Source organism: Drosophila erecta, unplaced genomic scaffold (assembly GCF_003286155.1).
Source record: "Drosophila erecta strain 14021-0224.00,06,07 unplaced genomic scaffold, DereRS2 tig00000307-arrow-arrow-pilon, whole genome shotgun sequence".
Lineage (NCBI taxonomy): Eukaryota > Metazoa > Arthropoda > Insecta > Diptera > Drosophilidae > Drosophila > Drosophila erecta.
Window position 1 is genome coordinate 523830 of NW_020825221.1, and position 21759 is coordinate 545588.

The following is a 21759-nucleotide window of genomic DNA, read 5'->3' on the forward strand; positions in this document are numbered from 1 at the left end:
TCAAGTGAAACGCAATTATTGTGGAAAGACTGAACATAAATATGCCGAATGTCGTGCTCGGCACAGGACACAAAATCAAGGAAAAAGCCACAACGGAAGTTCAACGCAAGGATCAAAAGACCGGTCAACAGTCAAATGTTTCAAATGCGACGAGCTTGGCCACTTCGCATCCGCTTGTCCAAAAGGACGATCACGAGGAAACGACCAAGTAACCGAGAAACGTGTTGACATCTGTACTGTAGCTCCACCATCGGGAACAATAAGAAGTTCAACCGGCGACTCTGTTTCAATTTGTTTCGACTCTGGCGCTGAATGTTCCTTGGTTAAGGAAAGCGGCGCCGATAAATTGGCTTAGTGAAGAAGAGAAATTACTAAAAGCTAAGATTATTCGACCAACCTGTTCACCTTTCGCTAGTCCCATGATGCTAGTTAAAAAAAAAATGGCACCGATCGACTGTGTGTGGACTATCGCATGATAAACGAAAACACAGTGGCTCCATTGCCCCTCATCTCAGACCAAATTGCTAGGCTTCGGGGTACTAAATATTTTTCGTGCATAGATATGGCAAGCTGTTTTTACCAAATTCCAGTCCATGAGCTAGTTAGATTGCAAAGAGTATTGGAGACATTAAGTAAGGCAGGATTTTCATTTAATGTCACTAAGTGTTCCTTTCTCACCACTAAAATAGAGAATCTCAGATTTGAAATCAGCAACGGAGAAGTCAGGTTAAATTCACGAAAAATTCAAGCTTTAAAAACATTACCACCACCCCAAAATGTCTCACAACTAAGACAATTCATTAGTTTAGCCACATATTTTCGGCAATTTGTATTAAATTTCTCCTAAACACTTAAACCTCTGTATCTTCTCACATCTAAGAAAAACACTAACTTTGTTTGGTTTCCAGTGCATGAACAGGTACGAATAAAAATAATAACTATATTGACTCAGACGCCAGTTTTAATCATATTCGATCCGCAATACCCAATAGAGCTGCATACTGACGCAAGTTGTATTGGGTATGGAGCGATCCTGTTACATAAAATTTACAATAAACATCATGTTGTAGAGTATTACAGTAAGTGTACGTCTCCCGCCGAATCTAAATACCATTCATCTAGAGACGTTAGCAGTGGTAAATGCTATTAAACACTTCCGACATTATTTGCTGGGACGTAAATTTATAGTTTATACTGACTGTAATTTTTTAAAGGTCAACCGCACAAAACTAGATTTAACATCGAGGGTGCATAAATGGTAGGCGCTTTTACAGGCATTTGATTTCGAAATAGAGTATAGAAAAGGCCGTGGTATAACCAGTTATCAGGTTGGTTTCAGAACAACAGCGAGATACTTTTAAAGTTAAAGAAGGAAATCTGGAAAGGAAAGAAGGAAATTACCAGGAAATCTGGATAAAACATATGAATTGCGAAAGGGAATACTACATAGAAAAATACAGCGAAATAGTAAGACCAAATGTTTGCCGATAACACCAAGAGGTTTTCGATGGGCCGTTATAAATCACGTCCATGAAGCATTTTTTTTTTTTTTTTTTTTTTAATCAATATTAATTACTATATATAAACAAAAATGTATAGTATAATAACTAATTTAAAGTGCGGAGTAACTAGCTACTGTGGCCATCAACTCGACTACTTAATAGATAGGTAGTTATGTTAGATTAGGTGAATAGATTTACATTTGTTTAAGAAATACATTATAAGGTTAGGGTGGTTTGATGTTAGGTTTGCTAATAGATTTGATGGCGGCGTAAGACCGAAGAGGTTTGCTCTGAGGTTATGATGTTGTCGGCATGTATCTAGAATGTGTTTGACAGATAGTTCGTCCCCGCAGTAAAGGCAGCTCGGTCGTCTTTCGCCGTTGAGGAGGTGCCTATGTGTGAGGTTTGTGTGTCCAGTTTTTAATCGACTAAGGATGGCGCATTCCCTTTTGTTGCACGTCGCAGGGAAATTGATAACTTTTTTGTCTGGGTTGAATTGTTTGTACCAGTGGTTAAAAGATGACCATTCTTCTAACTCGTTGTCGAGCAATATCTTTTTAATGTTTTTCCAGATGTACTGTTGTACTCCAGGTATAATTGAATGGCACTGAGCCCGACTGGCTAGCTTAGCGGCTTTGTCGGCTAACTGATTTCCATTAATTCCTATATGAGCTGGGACCCATAATAGCTTGCAACGGCTTTTTATGATCAGGTGATGAATTTCGCATAAAAGGTTGTTGTTGTTGTAGAAGTTTTGGACTCCTTCCAGGGTGGACATACTATCACTGCAGATAATATGTCTTCCCTTGACTTCGAGGGTAAATTTAATTGCCTTCATGATCGCTACGGCTTCAGCGGTAAAACCCGAGAAGTGGTGGGGTAGCTGACCCCATGAAACAATTGATCCGCATTCATCTACTACTGCAAATGTGCTTGTTGCTTCGGACTTTGAGCCGTACAGCCTTTTCAAATCAGCGTATTTATGGGTAGCTTCTTCAAATAGCTGTTTAAACACTGTAGTAGGAGTCCCAGATTTTTGAAAATCGTGAAGTGTAGTGTCGATGGCCGTGGAACGCAATTTCCAAGGGGCGACGGGATGACTTTATTCCAACGATGATTCAATGTTGTAACTCTTCATAAATTGTCTGCATCTACGTATCGGAGATTTGATATTGAATTTTCGACGATGTTTCAAGGCAATTCGAAAGTCTTTGTGAAGGATAGCGTTCGTTGAACATGAGTTTTGGTATAAGTTTGAAGGTTGTCTGGGCGACTCTGTCTTTAAAGTTTGGTAGTCCTGCTTCCGCCAATAAGCATTTAGTTGGGGTCGTTGGAAATGCACCAATGCTGCGCCTAACGGCAGCTATCACGCTGGATGCAGGAGGCAGGATTTTCATTAAATTAGATGGAGCGCACACTCCATATATAGGGAGGCCGTAATCAATTTTGGACAGCAACAAAGCTCTTGTCGCTTGAATGAGTGTTATGGGGTGGATGAGTGAACGCTTAGTTGTTAAGAATTTAATAATGTTAAGTCAATTTTTGAGATTTATCCTAAGTTCATTACAATGTTGTTTAAATGTGAGTCTCTTATCGATTAATATGCCGAGGATTTTAAGGGATGGAACGCGTTCTATATCTATGTTATTAAAAGCTAATGTACAGCGTTGCTTCTTACAGATATGGAAAATTTTACATTTGTTTATAGCGAGGGTTGCACCGGAATTTCGTTCAGCATTTCTTTAAACTTATTATTTAGTGTTGTAGTGTTTTTACAGTTTCTAAAAATTATGGCATTGTCTGCGTATATTGAGAGCTTAATTTGTTTATTTCTTAGAATAATGTTATTAAAGGACTGGAAGGCAATCATTAGCAATACTGTATGCGCCTCTACGCGATCGAACGCCCTTTCAAAATCAGTTGCCAGTATGGTAACATGATTTTTGGTAGAAAGGGCGTCAGATGCATAATGGTAGAGCTGCAAAAGCGAATCAACAGTGCTATGCTGTTGCTTAAATGCAGTTTGGTGGGGGCTGATAAGTTTATGCTTAGAAATAAACCACATAAGTCTTTGGGCTAACATTTTTTCAAGTGTTTTGCTTAAACAAGGGAGTAGGAAAATAGGTCTAAAAGATGTAATTTCGTGTGTTGGCTAATTAGGTTTTAGAATTGGTATAATAATGGCGGATTTCCACACATGGGGGTAGGAGCACCGAGCGAGCATTGTGTTATACATTTCTAATAAGCGGTGTTTAGCTTCGGAAGGTAGCTGCTTAAGCATTGGATAGGAAATACGGTCAAAACCGGGTGCTTTCCCTTTCGCACACTAAAGGGTATATTCAAGCTCACTAATGGCAATCGAGGTCTACAGCTGCAGCGGACAGTTTAGTAGGATTGTATTCCTGAGACAGGAATTTTACTTTAAGGGTCTTGTATTGGTGGGAGAAATTGTAGTCCGACCAAAAGTCCCCAAAAGCATCGCCAATGTCTACAGAGTGATGTAGCTCTACATTTTTATACTTCATAGTTCTGAGGGAATTCGAGGAGTTACCTATCAGGTCGGCCCAAGTCTTCTTTGTAGATGCTTGGGGGCTTATGCTCCTTGTGAATTTTTCGAAGGATTTTTAGCTAATTTTGATCTGTACTTGAATAGGGCATTGGATTTTCTGTAGGAGATCAGAGCAGCGCTGCTTCGAGTTTGTTTGTATGCATGCCAAAGGGATTGCTTTTGTTGCCTAAGATCTTGGAGCGTTTGGCTCCACCAAGCAACGCTTCTCGGACGTAGAGATGGTTTGGTTTGCTGAATTGCTACATAAGCTGCCGCTTTAATACCTTTTATTATTTTGGCGGCGAACAGATTTAAGTCGTTGGTTGTAGGAAAATTGAAGCTATTTTTACAAAGGGTACGGTACAGATCCCAATCGGCTTTATCCATCTTACATTTTGGTGGTGGGGGTAGGGTTTTACTATTTATTCGCGAATAGATATATGTAATTATGGGATAGTGATCACTCCCATACAGGGAGTCTTTTATGGACCACGTACAGAAAGGAAGCAGTGATGTGGAGGCAAATGTAAGATCAATAGACGTGAAAAAGTTGTGAGTGGAATGGTGGGTGGCGGAGCCGTCATTGAGGACAGTTAAGATTGAATTCAATTTGATGCCCTTTAGAGTTATATGAGGGGGACCCCCACATTGGACTCCAGGCAATGAAATCACCAACATATACGATTGGTTTGGTAGTGAGATCCACTATATTAAGAATTTCGCTGGCTACGAATTGGGATGGAGGTATGTATGTATTAAAAATACAGATATTGGGTAGAGCTAGGATTTCAATACCTAAAGAGCATGTACTACCATTTATTGTTATAGGTCTGTGTGGAATGTCTTTACGGACGAGTATGCTGACACCTTGCTTAGGTTGGCATAAAGTTATAGAAATATCCAGTAAATTGCTTAGGGGAAGCTATGAATGAATTTTTGATATAGTTCAAATGATGCAGGGGATAGGTAATATTTGTTTAGATTCGATTGTTTAGATTGGTAGGGGGTACTGGGAATAGGGGACTGTGGAATGGTGGAAGGGGAATGAGAGCGGGTGTTATTCGGGGCTACGTCGATGGACGCGTTAATAATTTTGTCATTTTTGTTTTGGTTTGCGTTATCGCTGCGTTGATGTGTTGTTATATTTTTTATTTATTTATTTATCATTATATTTTTTTTTACTGATGAGAATGAAGCGGTGATAGCCGGAGTGTGTGATGTTGTCTTGAACATTGTTTTCGCTTCACGAATAGTGCATTTTCTAACGGTTTTAATTCTTAGAATTTCCTTTTGTTCTTGGTACTTTGGGCATTGTCGGGAAGAAGCCGAATGCTCACCAGAACAATTGGCACAGTTGATTTTTGTGCATTTAATTGGAGTGTGTGGTGGAAGGGAGCAATCAGAGCAGCGGGGAGAATTTTTGCAATGCTTGGCCGTGTGGACGAGCAATTGGCAAGACTTGCAACGCATAGGATTTGGTGTATACTCGCGAACTTTAACAGAATGCCAAGAGATTTCGATTTTCGATGGGAGGTTATATAGTTCGAAGGTCAATAGGATAACTCCACTCGGATTGGACACACCATCGTAAGATTTCATAAATTTGTACACGTCAGTCCCTTTTTGTGACGTAAGTTCATTGACAATTTTATTTTTGGGGATATCGCAGAGATATTGGGCATAAACAGTCCCTTTTACTAAATTAAGGACCTCATGAAGGTTGCACTTTATTTTGCATATACCAGCAAGGTCGGTGGTGTTAATGAATGTATCGTCATCTTGGGTTTTAACTAGCATAAGAAAATTTCCGTCTCTGAGGTTCGAAATTGACACTGAGGTTGGTGGAAGGTCAGGAAATGCAATATCCAGCTTTTGGGGTTGTCTTCTTTTTTTTCGATGGGGGCTGATGGCAAGCGGTGTAAACCGGTTGTCGCCCAGGTTTGGAGGCCCAGGGGCCATAATGGGGCTTCTGGATTTTTATAACTTTGAGTATTTTTTTACGCAGTGTTTTGAAAAATCAATGCAAAAACTTTAAAAGTAGAGGTATGAAAATTCAGTAGATTTATAGAAAATTGCATTACATGTAAAGTATCTAAGCCACTTGTAGGAAAAGTGCATTCCTAAAATAGAAATACCGTGGCATACGATTCATATTGACATCACAGGCAAATTGAGTGGTAAAAATGATTTGAAGGAATACGTCATCGTCGTTATAGATGCCTTCACCATGTTTGTTTATTTTTATCACACACTAAATATAGATTCTGAAAGCTGTAAAATCAGCCGTGTCCTTGTTTGGTTTACCCACTCCAATTATAGCAGATCAAGGACGTAGTTTCGCAAGTAAAAGTGTTCACACATGAACACGAATATATTTAAAGACTTACAATTTTGGGCTCCGTTAATATCTTATGTAAATGAATCGAGAGCAATAATTTATATTTAGGATTTTGTTATCTAAGGCGACATGGGTGCAGTGCTCAAAAACATGTAATCTAAGTGCACACTACCTGAGTCAGTCACTTGAGATCGTTCCCCGCCTCCTAAAATAGTCCCTTAGTGGGAGACCACAGATAAAGTCCTCGCCGCTCAAGATAGGCAGATGTGCCGGAGCGTGGGACCTCGATAAGGCGGGGACTACCTACTTAGGCCTCTGCGTAGGCCATTTACTCTAAGATGCGATTCTCATGTCACCTATTTAAACCGAAGATATTTCCAAATAAAATCAGTTTCTTACAAAAACTCAACGAGTAAAGTCTTCTCATTTGGGATTTTACAAAAAGCTTTCGCGAATTTTGCACCTCTCAAAAAATTAATCTACATTTAATTGCTACTGGTGCAAGTAGAGCAAACGGTCATGTAGAACGGGTCATGAGTACCCTGAAAGGTATGCTAACGGCTGTCGAAACTAGTCAGAGATCATGGCAGGATGTGTTGGCTGTAGTGCAGCTAGCAATGAATTGCACGATTAATCGTGTGACTAAGTTTAGCCCTTTGGAATTATTGATTGGTAAAGAAGCTCGACCTTTTGGCTTGTTGCCGCTAAAGGAAGATAACAATGACAAGGTAGACAAAGCAAATTTGAGAAAGGAGGCTAAAAAGAACATGGAAACTCAAGCAAAATACGACAAAGATAGGTTTGATAAAAATAAAGCTAAAATAGTAAATTTCAAAGTGGGTGTTCACGGTTTGCTTAAAAACGAAGAACGTCATCAAATTAAACTTGATCCTAAATTTAAAGGGCCATTTAAGATAATTGAAATATTGGATGGAGATAGATATACGCTAAAATCTTTAACATGTAATCGAACATAGGTATTCTCATGAATGTTTAAAAGTAATACCAAATAATCAGATACTCGATGAGTTATGTAAAGATAGGGGCAGCACAATAGAAGTTGTGTCTGTTGCCCAATACAGAAACTGAAGACCGCACCATAGCAGAAGAGACTTGTTATGGCAAAGAAACTACACAAATTATAAGTCGTATGTGTTAAAGGAACTACCCAAATTATAAGTTACGTATGTGTTAAAGGAACTACACAAATTATAAGTTACGTATGTGTTAAAGGAACTACACAAATAATAAGTTAAGTATGTGCTAAAGGAACTACACAAATGATAAGATAATTATGTATTAAAGAACCTACACAAATGATAAGTTAATTATGTGTGAAGGGAACTACTCGAATGATAAGTTAATTATTTGTAAAAGGAACTACAAAATTTGTTTGGTTTAAAAAGATTAAAAAAAAAATGTCCTAAAGGAATTACACGAATGGTATGATTTATTAAATTTAAATTATGTTATGAAAATTTAAATAATTTAATCATGTTATGATATGAATGAAGTTGAAACTGATTTGAATCGGTAATAGATTGAATGAAAATAATTCTTTGAAATATTCAGAGAGTCTTTGAATCCTGAAGTAATGTCACTTATGTGGTAGATTTAAGACAACACACGAGGACGTGTATTATGCCAGGAAGGCCATGTCGCTTGTATTCTGACCACTGTACGTGTCTATCACATTATGAACATAGTTTGACCACTGCGCTTGCAAGACGCTGCTGCGCAATGAGTTTGGTATATTGTGAAATCATTCTTAGAATTTGACGACGCAGAATATGACTGGCGCCAAAGTACCGAAACGAGTGAGGCGACGGCGTTGTCGCGCTGTCGACAAGTGTAGTCCAGCTAGCGTGTGTAAAGCATAGATCGACGCGTAGAAAATGCGAGCAGTTGCATGCAGACGATCTGCTTTGCCTACAAATATCACCGATGCATACCTGGCAGCTTTACAAGTGCAAAACAACAACCTTTTGGAGATCATCAAAAATATGCAGACACCAAAGGCATCGGCAACTGATGAAAAGAGAAAACATATAACTCTCCCAAAATTTGTACAACAGTGGATCTCATTTTTCCTGATAAAATGCCCGAAGGTAGCAGCCTGATGATAACTTTAAGTAAGGCGCTAGAGGGAAGTGCATCGCAATGGCTGTCCCAAATATGCTTTGCTGGCATCACACGGCCACAATTTAAGGAACTCTTTGTTCAATGCTTGTTGGCATCGAAACGTCTGCTGCCACACTGATGAAAATTTTGAACGGGCGACCAAAGTCTGGAGAAAGTTACACCGAATATGAGAGCCGAATCGTCACCTTTAAATCTATTGATCTGGAGGAAATTGCGGTTTCACTTGCTCTGGCCCACATGGCACAAATTGATGACAAATTGTCGCGCTGGGTTTTTACAAACAATATTAAAAACTCGAAATGACATGCAACAACAACTACAAGCGCACACTTTTAAAAAACGGAACCTTGATGATGACGCATTTACAACAGGCCCGAAGCGTAAAAAGTCTAAGTATCTCTCTCAAGTGAAACGCAATTATTGTGGAAAGACTGAACATAAATATGCCGAATGTCGTGCTCGGCACAGGACACAAAATCAAGGAAAAAGCCACAACGGAAGTTCAACGCAAGGATCAAAAGACCGGTCAACAGTCAAATGTTTCAAATGCGACGAGCTTGGCCACTTCGCATCCGCTTGTCCAAAAGGACGATCACGAGGAAACGACCAAGTAACCGAGAAACGTGTTGACATCTGTACTGTAGCTCCACCATCGGGAACAATAAGAAGTTCAACCGGCGACTCTGTTTCAATTTGTTTCGACTCTGGCGCTGAATGTTCCTTGGTTAAGGAAAGCGGCGCCGATAAATTGGCTTAGTGAAGAAGAGAAAATTACTAAAAGCTAAGATTATTCGGCCAACCTGTTCACCTTTCGCTAGTCCCATGATGCTAGTTAAAAAAAAAAATGGCACCGATCGACTGTGTGTGGACTATCGCATGCTAAACGAAAACACAGTGGCTCCATTGCCCCTCATCTCAGACCAAATTGCTAGGCTTCGGGGTACTAAATATTTTTCGTGCATAGATATGGCAAGCTGCTTTTACCAAATTCCAGTCCATGAGCTAGTTAGATTGCAAAGAGTATTGGAGACATTAAGTAAGGCAGGATTTTCATTTAATGTCACTAAGTGTTCCTTTCTCACCACTAAAATAGAGAATCTCAGATTTGAAATCAGCAACGGAGAAGTCAGGTTAAATTCACGAAAAATTCAAGCTTTAAAAACATTACCACCACCCCAAAATGTCTCACAACTAAGACAATTCATTAGTTTAGCCACATATTTTCGTCAATTTGTATTAAATTTCTCCTAAACACTTAAGCCTCTGTATCTTCTCACATCTAAGAAAAACACTAACTTTGTTTGGTTTCCAGTGCATGAACAGGTACGAATAAAAATAATAACTATATTGACTCAGACGCCAGTTTTAATCATATTCGATCCGCAATACCCAATAGAGCTGCATACTGACGCAAGTTGTATTGGGTATGGAGCGATCCTGTTACATAAAATTTACAATAAACATCATGTTGTAGAGTATTACAGTAAGTGTACGTCTCCCGCCGAATCTAAATACCATTCATCTAGAGACGTTAGCAGTGGTAAATGCTATTAAACACTTCCGACATTATTTGCTGGGACGTAAATTTATAGTTTATACTGACTGTAATTTTTTAAAGGTCAGCCGCACAAAACTAGATTTAACACCGAGGGTGCATAAATGGTAGGCGCTTTTACAGGCATTTGATTTCGAAATAGAGTATAGAAAAGGCCGAGGTATCTGATAACTGGTTGGTTTCAGAACAACAGCGAGATACTTTTAAAGTAAAAGAAGGAAATCTGGATAGGAAAGAAGGAAATTACCAGGAAATCTGGATAAAACATATGAATTGCGAAAGGGAATACTACATAGAAAAATACAGCGAAATAGTAAGACCAAATGTTTGCCGATAACGTCCATGAAGCATTTTTTTTTTTTTTTTTTTTTTTTAATCAATATTAATTACTATATATAAACAAAAATGTATAGTATAATAACTAATTTAAAGTGCGGAGTAACTAGCTACTGTGGCCATCGACTCGACTACTTAATAGATAGGTAGTTATGTTAGATTAGGTAAATAGATTTACATTTGTTTAAGAAATACATTATAAGGTTAGGGTGGTTTGATGTTAGGTTTGCTAATAGATTTGATGGCGGCGTAAGACCGAAGTGGTTTGCTCTGAGGTTATGATGTTGTCGGCATGTATCTAGAATGTGTTTGACAGATAGTTCGTCCCCGCAGTAAAGGCAGCTCGGTCGTCTTTCGCCGTTGAGGAGGTGCCTATGTGTGAGGTTTGTGTGTCCAGTTTTTCATCGACTAAGGATGGCGCATTCCCTTTTGCTGCACGTCGCAGGGAAATTGATAACTTTTTTGTCTGGGTTGAATTGTTTGTACCAGTGGTTAAAAGATGACCATTCTTCTAACTCGTTGTCGAGCAATATCTTTTTAATGTTTTTCCAGATGTACTGTTGTACTCCAGGTATAATTGAATGGCACTGAGCCCGACTGGCTAGCTTAGCGGCTTTGTCGGCTAACTGATTTCCATTAATTCCTATATGAGCTGGGACCCATAATAGCTTAATTTTGCAACGGCTTTTTATGATCAGGTGATGAATTTCGCATAAAAGGTTGTTGTTGTTGTAGAAGTTTTGGACTCCTTCCAGGGTGGACATACTATCACTGCAGATAATATGTCTTCCCTTGACTTCGAGGGTAAATTTAATTGCCTTCATGATCGCTACGGCTTCAGCGGTAAAACCCGAGAAGTGGTGGGGTAGCTGACCCCATGAAACAATTGATCCGCATTCATCTACTACTGCAAATGTGCTTGTTGCTTCGGACTTTGAGCCGTACAGCCTTTTCAAATCAGCGTATTTATGGGTATCTTCTTCAAATAGCTGTTTAAACACTGTAGTAGGAGTCCCAGATTTTTGAAAATCGTGAAGTCTAGTGTCGATGGCCGTGGAACGCAATTTCCAAGGGGCGACGGGATGACTTTATTCCAACGATGTTTCAATGTTGTAACTCTTCATAAATTGTCTGCATCTACGTATCGGAGATTTGATATTGAATTTTCGACGATGTTTCAAGGCAATTCGAAAGTCTTTGTGAAGGATAGCGTTCGTTGAACATGAGTTTTGGTATAAGTTTGAAGGTTGTCTGGGCGACTCTGTCTTTAAAGTTTGGTAGTCCTGCTTCCGCCAATAAGCATTTAGTTGGGGTCGTTGGAAATGCACCAATGCTGCGCCTAACGGCAGCTATCACGCTGGATGCAGGAGGCAGGATTTTCATTAAATTAGATGGAGCGCACACTCCATATATAGGGAGGCCGTAATCAATTTTGGACAGCAACAAAGCTCTTGTCGCTTGAATAAGTGTTATGGGGTGGATGAGTGAACGCTTAGTTGTTAAGAATTTAATAATGTTAAGTCAATTTTTGAGATTTATCCTAAGTTCATTACAATGTTGTTTAAATGTGTGTCTCTTATCGATTAATATGCCGAGGATTTTAAGGGATGGAACGCGTTCTATATCTATGTTATTAAAAGCTAATGTACAGCGTTGCTTCTTACAGATATGGAAAATTTTACATTTGTTTATAGCGAGGGTTGCACCGGAATTTCGTTCAGCATTTCTTTAAACTTATTATTTAGTGTTGTAGTGTTTTTACAGTTTCTAAAAATTATGGCATTGTCTGCGTATATTGAGAGCTTAATTTGTTTAGTTCTTAGAATAATGTTATTAAAGGACTGGAAGGCAATCATTAGCAATACTGTATGCGCCCCTACGCGATCGAACGCCCTTTCAAAATCAGTTGCCTGTATGGTAACATGATTTTTGGTAGAAAGGGCGTCAGATGCATAATGGTAGAGCTGCAAAAGCGAATCAACAGTGCTATGCTGTTGCTTAAATGCAGTTTGGTGGGGGCTGATAAGTTTATGCTTAGAAATAAACCACATAAGTCTTTGGGCTAACATTTTTTCAAGTGTTTTGCTTAAACAAGGGAGTAGGAAAATAGGTCTAAAAGATGTAATTTCGTGTGTTGGCTAATTAGGTTTTAGAATTGGTATAATAATGGCGGATTTCCACACATGGGGGTAGGAGCCCCGAGCGAGCATTGTGTTATACATTTCTAATAAGCGGTGTTTAGCTTCGGAAGGTAGCTGCTTAAGCATTGGATAGGAAATACGGTCAAAACCGGGTGCTTTCCCTTTCGCACACTGAAGGGTATATTCAAGCTCACTAATGGCAATCGAGGTCTACAGCTGCAGCGGACAGTTTAGTAGGATTGTATTCCTGAGACAGGAATTTTACTTTAAGGGTCTTGTATTGGTGGGAGAAATTGTAGTCCGACCAAAAGTCCCCAAAAGCATCGCCAATGTCTACAGAGTGATGTTGCTCTACATTTTTATACTTCATAGTTCTGAGGGAATTCGAGGAGTTACCTATCAGGTCGGCCCAAGTCTTCTTTGTAGATGCTTGGGGGCTTATGCTCCTTGTGAATTTTTCGAAGGATTCCCTTTTAGCTAATTTTGATCTGTACTTGAATAGGGCATTGGATTTTCTGTAGGAGATCAGAGCAGCGCTGCTTCGAGTTTGTTTGTATGCATGCCAAAGGGATTGCTTTTGTTGCCTAAGATCTTGGAGCGTTTGGCTCCACCAAGCAACGCTTCTCGGACGTAGAGATGGTTTGGTTTGCGGAATTGCTACATTAGCTGCCGCTTTAATACCTTTTATTATTTTGGCGGCGAACAGATTTAAGTCGTTGGTTGTAGGAAAATTGAAGCTATCTTTACAAAGGGTACGGTACAGATCCCAATCGGCTTTATCCATCTTAAATTTTGGTGGTGGGGGTAGGGTTTTACTATTTATTATCTGAATAGATATCTGTAATTATGGGATAGTGATCACTCCCATACAGGGAGTCTTTTATGGACCACGTACAGAAAGGAAGCAGTGATGTGGAGGCAAATGTAAGATCAATAGACGTGAAAAAGTTGTGAGTGGAATGGTGGGTGGCGGAGCCGTCATTGAGGACAGTTAAGATTGAATTCAATTTGATGCCCTTTAGAGTTATATGAGGGGGACCCCCACATTGGACTCCAGGCAATGAAATCACCAACATATACGATTGGTTTGGTAGTGAGATCCACTATATTAAGAATTTCGCTGGCTACGAATTGGGATGGAGGTATGTATGTATTAAAAATACAGATATTGGGTAGAGCTAGGATTTCAATACCTAAAGAGCATGTACTACCATTTATTGTTATAGGTCTGTGTGGAATGTCTTTACGGACGAGTATGCTGACACCTTGCTTAGGTTGGCATAAAGTTATAGAAATATCCAGTAAATTGCTTAGGGGAAGCTATATTCGTTAGGGAAGCATTAAGATGAGTTTCCTGCAGACAAATAACATCCGGGTTGTTATCGTTAATCAAGAGTTGTAGCTCGTGGTAATTGTTAAAGTAACCATTCATATTCCATTGAACTAGTGTAATGGGTATGAGCGGGAAGATAAGGCGGATATTATTTTGTTAGACTTGAGGTAATTTGGGGATTACGAAATTATGAATCGCTCATAGATTCATAGATTCATTGTTCGGTTTTTGGGTATTTGAAATATTTTTATGCAATGTTGATTTATTTTGCATAGAAGATGTTGACGGGCTGTTCTTCATGAATTGTTTGATATAGTTTAAATGATGCAGGGGATAGGTTATATTATATTTGTTTAGACTCGATTGTTTAGATTGGTAGGGGGTACTGGGAATAGGGGACTGTGGAATGGTGGAAGGGGAATGAGAGCGGAGTTATTCGGGGCTACGTCGATGGACGCGTTAATAATTTTGTCATTTTTGTTTTGGTTTGCGTTATCGCTGCGTTGATGTGTTGTTTTGGCTACTGATGAGTATGAAGCGGTGATAGCCGGAGTGTGTGATGTTGTCTTGAACATTGTTTTCGCTTCACGCATAGTGCATTTTTAAACGGTTTTAATTCTTAGAATTTCCTTTTGTTCTTGGTACTTTGTCGGGAAGAGGCCGAATACTCACCAGAACATCCTACATCCTACATCCTATTCCTAAAATAGAATTACCGTGGCATACGATTCATATTGACATCACAGGCAAATTGAATGGTAAAAATGATTTGAAGGAATACGTCATCGTCGTTATAGATGCCTTCACCATGTTTGTTTATTTTTATCACACACTAAATATAGATTCTGAAAGCTGTAAAATCAACCGTGTCCTTGTTTGGTTTACTCGAATTATAGCAGATCAAGGACGTAGTTTCGCAAGTAAAAGTTTTCGCGAATTTTGCACTTCTCAAAAATTTAATCTACATTTAATTGCTACTGGTGCAAGTAGAGCAAACGGTCATGTAGAACGGGTCATGAGTACCCTGAAAGGTATGCTAACGGCTGTCGAAACTAGTCAGAGATCATGGCAGGATGTGTTGGCTGTAGTGCAGCTAGCAATGAATTGCACGATTAATCGTGTGACTAAGTTTAGCCCTTTGGAATTATTGATTGGTAAAGAAGCTCGACCTTTTGGCTTGTTGCCGCTAAAGGAAGATAACAATGACAAGGTAGACAAAGCAAATTTGAGAAAGGAGGCTAAAAAGAACATGGAAACTCAAGCAAAATACGACAAAGATAGGTTTGATAAAAATAAAGCTAAAATAGTAAATTTCAAAGTGGGTGTTCACGGTTTGCTTAAAAACGAAGAACGTCATCAAATTAAACTTGATCCTAAATTTAAAGGGCCATTTAAGATAATTGAAATATTGGATGGAGATAGATATACGCTAAAATCTTTAACATGTAATCGAACATAGGTATTCTCATGAATGTTTAAAAGTAATATCAAATAATCAGATACTCGATGAGTTATGTAAAGATAGGGGCAGAACAATAGAAGTTGTGTCTGTTGCCCAATACAGAAACTGAAGACCGCACCATAGCAGAAGAGACTTGTTATGGCAAAGAAACTACACAAATTATAAGTCGTATGTGTTAAAGGAACTACCCAAATTATAAGTTACGTATGTGTTAAAGGAACTACACAAATTATAAGTTACGTATGTGTTAAAGGAACTACACAAATGATAAGTTAAGTATGTGCTAAAGGAACTACACAAATGATAAGATAATTATGTGTTAAAGAACCTACACAAATGATAAGTTAATTATGTGTGAAGGGAACTACTCGAATGATAAGTTAATTATTTGTAAAAGGAACTACAAAATTTGTTTGGTTTAAAAAGATTAAAAAAAAAATGTCCTAAAGGAATTACACGAATGGTATGATTTATTAAATTTAAATTATGTTATGAAAATTTAAATAATTTAATCATGTTATGATAAGAATGAAGTTGAAACTGATTTGAATCGGTAATAGATTGAATGAAAAGAATTCTTTGAAATATTCAGAGAGTCTTTGAATCCTGAAGTATTGTCACTTATGTGGTAGATTTAAGACAACACACGAGGACGTGTAAGGAAAGGAAGGCCATGTCGCTTGTATTCTGATGTATTCTGACCACTGTACGTGTGTACTGCGCAATGAGTTTGGTATATTGTGAAATCATTCTTAGAATTTGACTACGACGCAGAATATGACTGGCGCCAAAGTACTGTCGCGCTGTCGCCAAGTGTAGTCCAGCTAGCGTGTGTAAAGCATAGATCGACGCGTAGAAAATGCGAGCAGTTGCATGTAGGCGATTGCACGCGCCGGTTGGAATTCGCTTCACTCGAGAATTTTGTGTGTCAACATGGCAGATCATACACAAGAAAATAACAACACTGCGACAAACTGATGAACAGGGGCTGACGGGTTTTATTCTATATAAAATACAAGATGTAGCCTAGCATCACATCCAAAGTTAACTGTCTACATACCGCGTTATTTGTGTTACCGCATTCTATCAAAATAATCCTCGATACAAAACCAGTGGCGTTACATTTGAATCGCTTAACTATCGATCAATATAAATCCGTTCCGCGACAGACATGTTATCACTAAAGCAAACCCAGACAAAATAAAAACATATTTAAATTCCAATTACCAAAAAAATTAAAAGAAATTAAAGCATTCCTATTACTCACAGGATATTAAATGAAATTCATACCAATCTTCTCCGACATCGCAAACCCTTATCCAAAATGTTAACAAAAAATGTGCTAAAAGATGAGATACCAACGAAACGGAGAATTTCAAAAATTAAAATTACTAATTTCCGATGCCAGCAATGTAGCTCTTGCAAGACGGCCATTCGGTAACATCAGTATTCGGTAACACGAAGTTAACTACAGCCATAGAAAAGGAAAGTCTAGCAATAGTCTGGGCATCCAAAGCTTTTAGAAATTATTTACTAGGACGACATTTTGAGATAGCATCTGACTATCAACTATTATGCTGGCTAGACTAGCCTAAAGAGCCCAATGCAAAACTAACAATATGGAAAATAGGACTTTCAGATTATGACGTCGTTGTAAAACACATTAAAGGAAAAGAAAACCACGTCGCAGACGCACTTTCTAGAGTAACAATAGAACAAACATTTTTTGGCGAATCCACAGCGCAGATGAAGAATTTAATAGGTTTATTAGAAAATGCCATCAACCACTACAAACGACAAATTATATTCTCAACAGTACAGAATACGAAACTTATTTTTAGTAACAAATTATACCCACCTCTTAAAGAAATGTCCTTGAAACAGCCAAACTATCGGTCGGCCGTTGACTCCAAAAATAGGGCAAAATAGTTAAATATTACTTATAGATGGGAACACTTACCTAAACCAACCAAATTACAGGGGTAGACAAATAATTAGCCCGGTATAAAAAACCTCGGCTTGCTATGAAGAGGGGATTCTAGTCTGGATCCCGAGAGAGCATAAGTTAAATTGCATATTCTGAATTCGAAGAAGTCCGAGTTTTCCGGAGCAGAAGTTATCCTATACTTCGAAAGAACAAGGAAAACGTAACCTCAGTATCCGGCCCTAAGCCTCAGGGGCGACTACGTTCGTAGTCGTGAATAGTCAATTAAATTATCAATTAAAAAAAAATGTATTACAGTTATTTGCTTACAAGTCAAAGCCCCGACCCATATATTTTATTCAATAAATTTATAATGTGAAACCTAATACGACAGAATGAGGTGGAAAATACAGTTTGTAGGGGTTAGTGGAGTAGGTCAAAAACGATGACATTACTTTGACGGACAAAGAGAATATATTGCGGTCCGCGACTATCAATTTAGCACACGGATGTTTTAACAGGGAGGTAATTAGGCCAAAACACAGCCAAGATCACACGACTCAAATACGGTGAGCTTATGCTGGCAAACTGGTGCCTGAACACCGGATTCCTCTCCCTCGATCCAAGTCCTCTTTCCAGGACACAATCAACATTGTAAAATGAGATCTATCTTACGAATTAAATTACGGGTTTTTTTATTTACTCAATGTTTTTTACGAAAAATTACTATTCGGCCTTTAATTTTATGGTCGATATTTTGAAAAATGTTTAACACCCTCTGCATCAGTTAGTCGAGTAAATAAGTCATTTGCCATCAAATGTAATCATTTATTATAGGGTTGCTAGTGGCTTTCAATACAAAATATATTTTTATTTATTTAATGTTTACTGCAACACTTGGATAATAAAATAGAATATTATAGCCAGGGATGCCAAGCAGGATCCATACGACAAAGATTATCAATGTTAGTTGCTGATTGAACGAGCATGGAAATCTTCTTATTTTCAATGCTATCAAAATAAGATATTTTATTAAAACGCGTCATTATGATATCCACCGCTGAATTCACAATGTTTACTGTGTGCTCCATACAATTTCCCTCGGAATAACGGTCTTCAGATCCTTTGATTAGTTTGCATTCTCTGAACCCTTTTTTTTAAGGGCTATTATTTCATCTCTTAAAATAGTTTGCAATATTGAGCATAATTTATAATTTGGTTGAATAAAGCACCGAGCTGTTGCCACAATTGCTGCAGATAACGGTCCAGTTATTCCAAAGTGTGTTATAAATTCACCAACATTCGGAGTCAGACAAAATGGTACAGGTCTGTGTTGATTAAGCTGGCACATCATCATTCACATCGAACTTGAAATAAGATAAGTCCTGAGTCTTGATGAAGGTACATCATATCCGCATTCAGACGAGTAAGATTTAAAGCGTGTTCGCATAAGAACGCCAAAGCTAACTGCAAGGTAAGCTGGAAAGGAGTTAGAACATGATATTAGGTTTTGTTGAAATAAAAATTATTTAAAAAAAAATTTAAAGAAAAAAAAATTAAAAAATTTAATTTTATTTTCAAGGACGCTGTTAATTGGAAGATGAAATCATCAGCGTAGCACACAAGAAGGCCACTTCGGCACCAAGAAGATACCTGAAAACTCTTAAATTACCTATAGGCAATGGTCAAGTAGAACGAACTCGTAAAATTGCCATACCGATAAGCATTGCCATACTATAAGCGTTCTGTCTTGTTTTGTTTCCATTTATTTTTGGAACCAATTGATATAGTAGTCAGATTTTTCCCGTTCCCGTACATTGCGTAGTAACGTTTATTTATTTTTGAGTCTAGTTAGTAGACCGCAGAAATTAAATTTTTGACAAATAAATAAAACCGGGTTGGATTTTTATTCTTTACTTTTCAATGGTTAGCTTAAGTAGAGTACAAATAGAAACGGATGGACATAAGTACAAATCCCAATTAATTTGTTGACTATTCCTTTGAAAGCTATATAATATGGTCGTCAGGGCTCGAGCAGATTAAACCCGTAATTAATTATTGTTATAAAACTGGTGTATTCCAATATCCCCTCTGAAAAGACAAATAAAGTCTACTTCTAAAAGCTAAAGTTACGTTGGTACCTTACGTATACGTATTCCAATATTCATTTTCTTAAGCTATACATCAACATACTAAGTAAATGTTGTATTCTTCTCCCGCTTTAAATTGATCTACGGATTTTTTTTTCTTTTTAGCAGATCAACCCAAACGTTTACTTTACAATAAATTTAGTGTAATTTTGCTCATTGCCATATCCAGTGGGCATTCTTTTAAACAATTGACCTAATATTTTGGTTTTCATTTTTTATTAAAATTACGTGATTATGATTCGCTGTATAGAGCACTGGGTCATATCGTAATAATAATTCTGCAGTTCAAATCACAGACCGCACAATGAAACATTGGTCTGAGCTCAGGCTTGGTATTGATGTAACAAACCGTTTCCCACAACTAATACTGTCTATACTGTTTCATTAATTTAAAAAATTGAGGTGGAACCTTTTAAACTCTACTCCATATGCTTGAGCCTTTTCACTTTCCGTGATTCCAGGTTAAACGACGGCTGTCTACTTCACGGCGATCCTCACTAGCTCCAGCATCATTTATACTAATATGCAATACTACCACAGTTTAAAGTTTAATTAAGGTGCCAATTAATAAAATAGTACTATAGTCTTTTCTGAAATCGTTTTTGTCCATTCGCCCTAAATCCACAAACTGGGAAACGAAGAAACGAAGAAGCACACTGCAGCCTTAGAGAAACGGACTTGCTAAACCTGACAACATTGATGGATCGTAGTGCAGTCTCTACCTATCACAGTTCCTATAGCCTTATTACTCTAGTCACCCCTAACTAGAAGGTTCCCAATCTATGATACCCGCTGATTACGTCCATTTGCAATGCCAGTATGCATGTCATTTTACTCCAGATTTATTGCATTGCAGACTTTACTGCTTTCCAAACCTAACAAGATAGTTGCAATAGTCGAGTTCAAGACTATCAGATACCCGTTACTCCGCTAGTGGAAGTGCCAAAAAAAATTGTATGTTCTTGATCATCGGAAAAAAAATTAAGAAATGAAAAAAAAATTGTTTAAAAGGGTGGGTGTGACAGTTTTGGGCAGTTTGTGGGCGGTAGAGTGGGCGTGGCAAAACTTTTTTTGACAAATCGGTAGAAATTTACAAGACTAATAAAAAATGAAAAAATATCCAAACATTTTTAAAAATATGGGCGGGGTAGTTTTGGGCGGTTTGTGGGCGGTAGAGTGGGCATGGCAAAAAGGTGTGGCACCATTTTGACTTGCGCTGCGTCTATGTATTCGGAAGCTTCGTGCTTAATCTCAACATTATAGCTTTTGTAGTTCCTAAGATCGAGGCCTTTTGGACAGACGGACATGGCCAGTTCGACTCGGCTTTTTATCCTGATCAAGAATATATATATGTCGCAGTTTCGTTGTTATTTGCCATAATGCTAGCGCAGTGAGTTCCGATCGCACTGAAGTACTACGCACAACTGCCTTGTGTCGCACTCTTCTTCTCCGTGCTTACCATCGAACCACACTCGGCGTCAGCGACAACACGCTGGCGCCGCGCTAAAACGGTTCTTCCCAAAACTACAAACTACAGGCAACCAATAACTGCGCAAATAGAGGCTGATGCAATATTTCCATTATGATGAAATACACTACCAGAATACCCATACACTAACACATGCAAAATTATGCTCCGACATATACTTTATATGGTCGGAAACGCTTCCTTCTGTCTGTTACATATTTTGTATTTTATATGGTCGGAAACGCTTCCTTCTGCCTGTTATTTATTTTGCAACGAATCTAGTATACCCTTTTACTCTATGAGTAAGGCGTATAAAAAGCAGTGTCCTGCTTGATATATACAAATATAAATAAGGTATATATTGGGTACTTACAACACAAAGTTTTAGGTCATCAGAAACAGGTGATAAATAAATAGATTTATATAAAAATGTAATATTGCTTACCATTTTACGGGAATGCCAAAAGTCAGTAGCCGCCGGGAATGTTTTCAAAGCCCAATGCTTTAGTAATGTCCTTGGGACCATAGTGCATTGTATTTTAGAAAATATTTCTCTAAGTATGGTATGTGTAATTGGAGTTCCTCTTGCCTGGTCTTCAGAAAGAGTCATAATATTTAACTATAGGCATGTCGTAGTCAACCTGCATACCTGGCAGCATTTTTTAAATATTGTACACGGCCGATATGCCGGCAACAAATACCTGCACTGTGGCAACATACGCGGATGATACAGCTATATTAGCTACCAGCTCATCTAAAGAGGAAGCCTCACAACACCTTTGAAGATGACTTGATTACTTTTCTGAAAATCTGCAACCACTCTGGAAAATAAAGTCCGTTTATACAAAGCTATACTAAGC

The 21759-nt window shown here is 38.2% G+C and overlaps 1 protein-coding gene across 1 annotated transcript; it reads right to left on the reverse strand.

The window, feature by feature from the left end:
* Positions 1–18597: 18597 nt before the first annotated feature.
* Positions 18598–21478, reverse strand: LOC26526050 (transcription-associated protein 1). Its single transcript, XM_015159954.2, has 2 exons — positions 21345–21478; positions 18598–18760 (listed from the first exon to the last, which is right to left on the reverse strand). The coding sequence occupies exons 1-2, from the start codon at positions 21423–21425 to the stop codon at positions 18635–18637; spliced, it is 207 nt and encodes a 68-aa protein (XP_015015440.1). The 5' UTR covers positions 21426–21478; the 3' UTR covers positions 18598–18634.
* Between the last annotated feature and the right edge of the window lie 281 nt (positions 21479–21759).

Bases quoted from the DNA above. Each gene is read 5' to 3' on its own strand.
- LOC26526050 (XM_015159954.2), bottom strand. From the start codon at position 21,425: ATGGTCCCAAGGACATTACTAAAGCATTGGGCTTTGAAAACATTCCCG. The intron at 18,761-21,344 runs GTAAGCAATATT...ACTCCTTTCCAG, and splicing joins TTTGGCATTCCCGTAAAATG to CTTACCTTGCAGTTAGCTTT.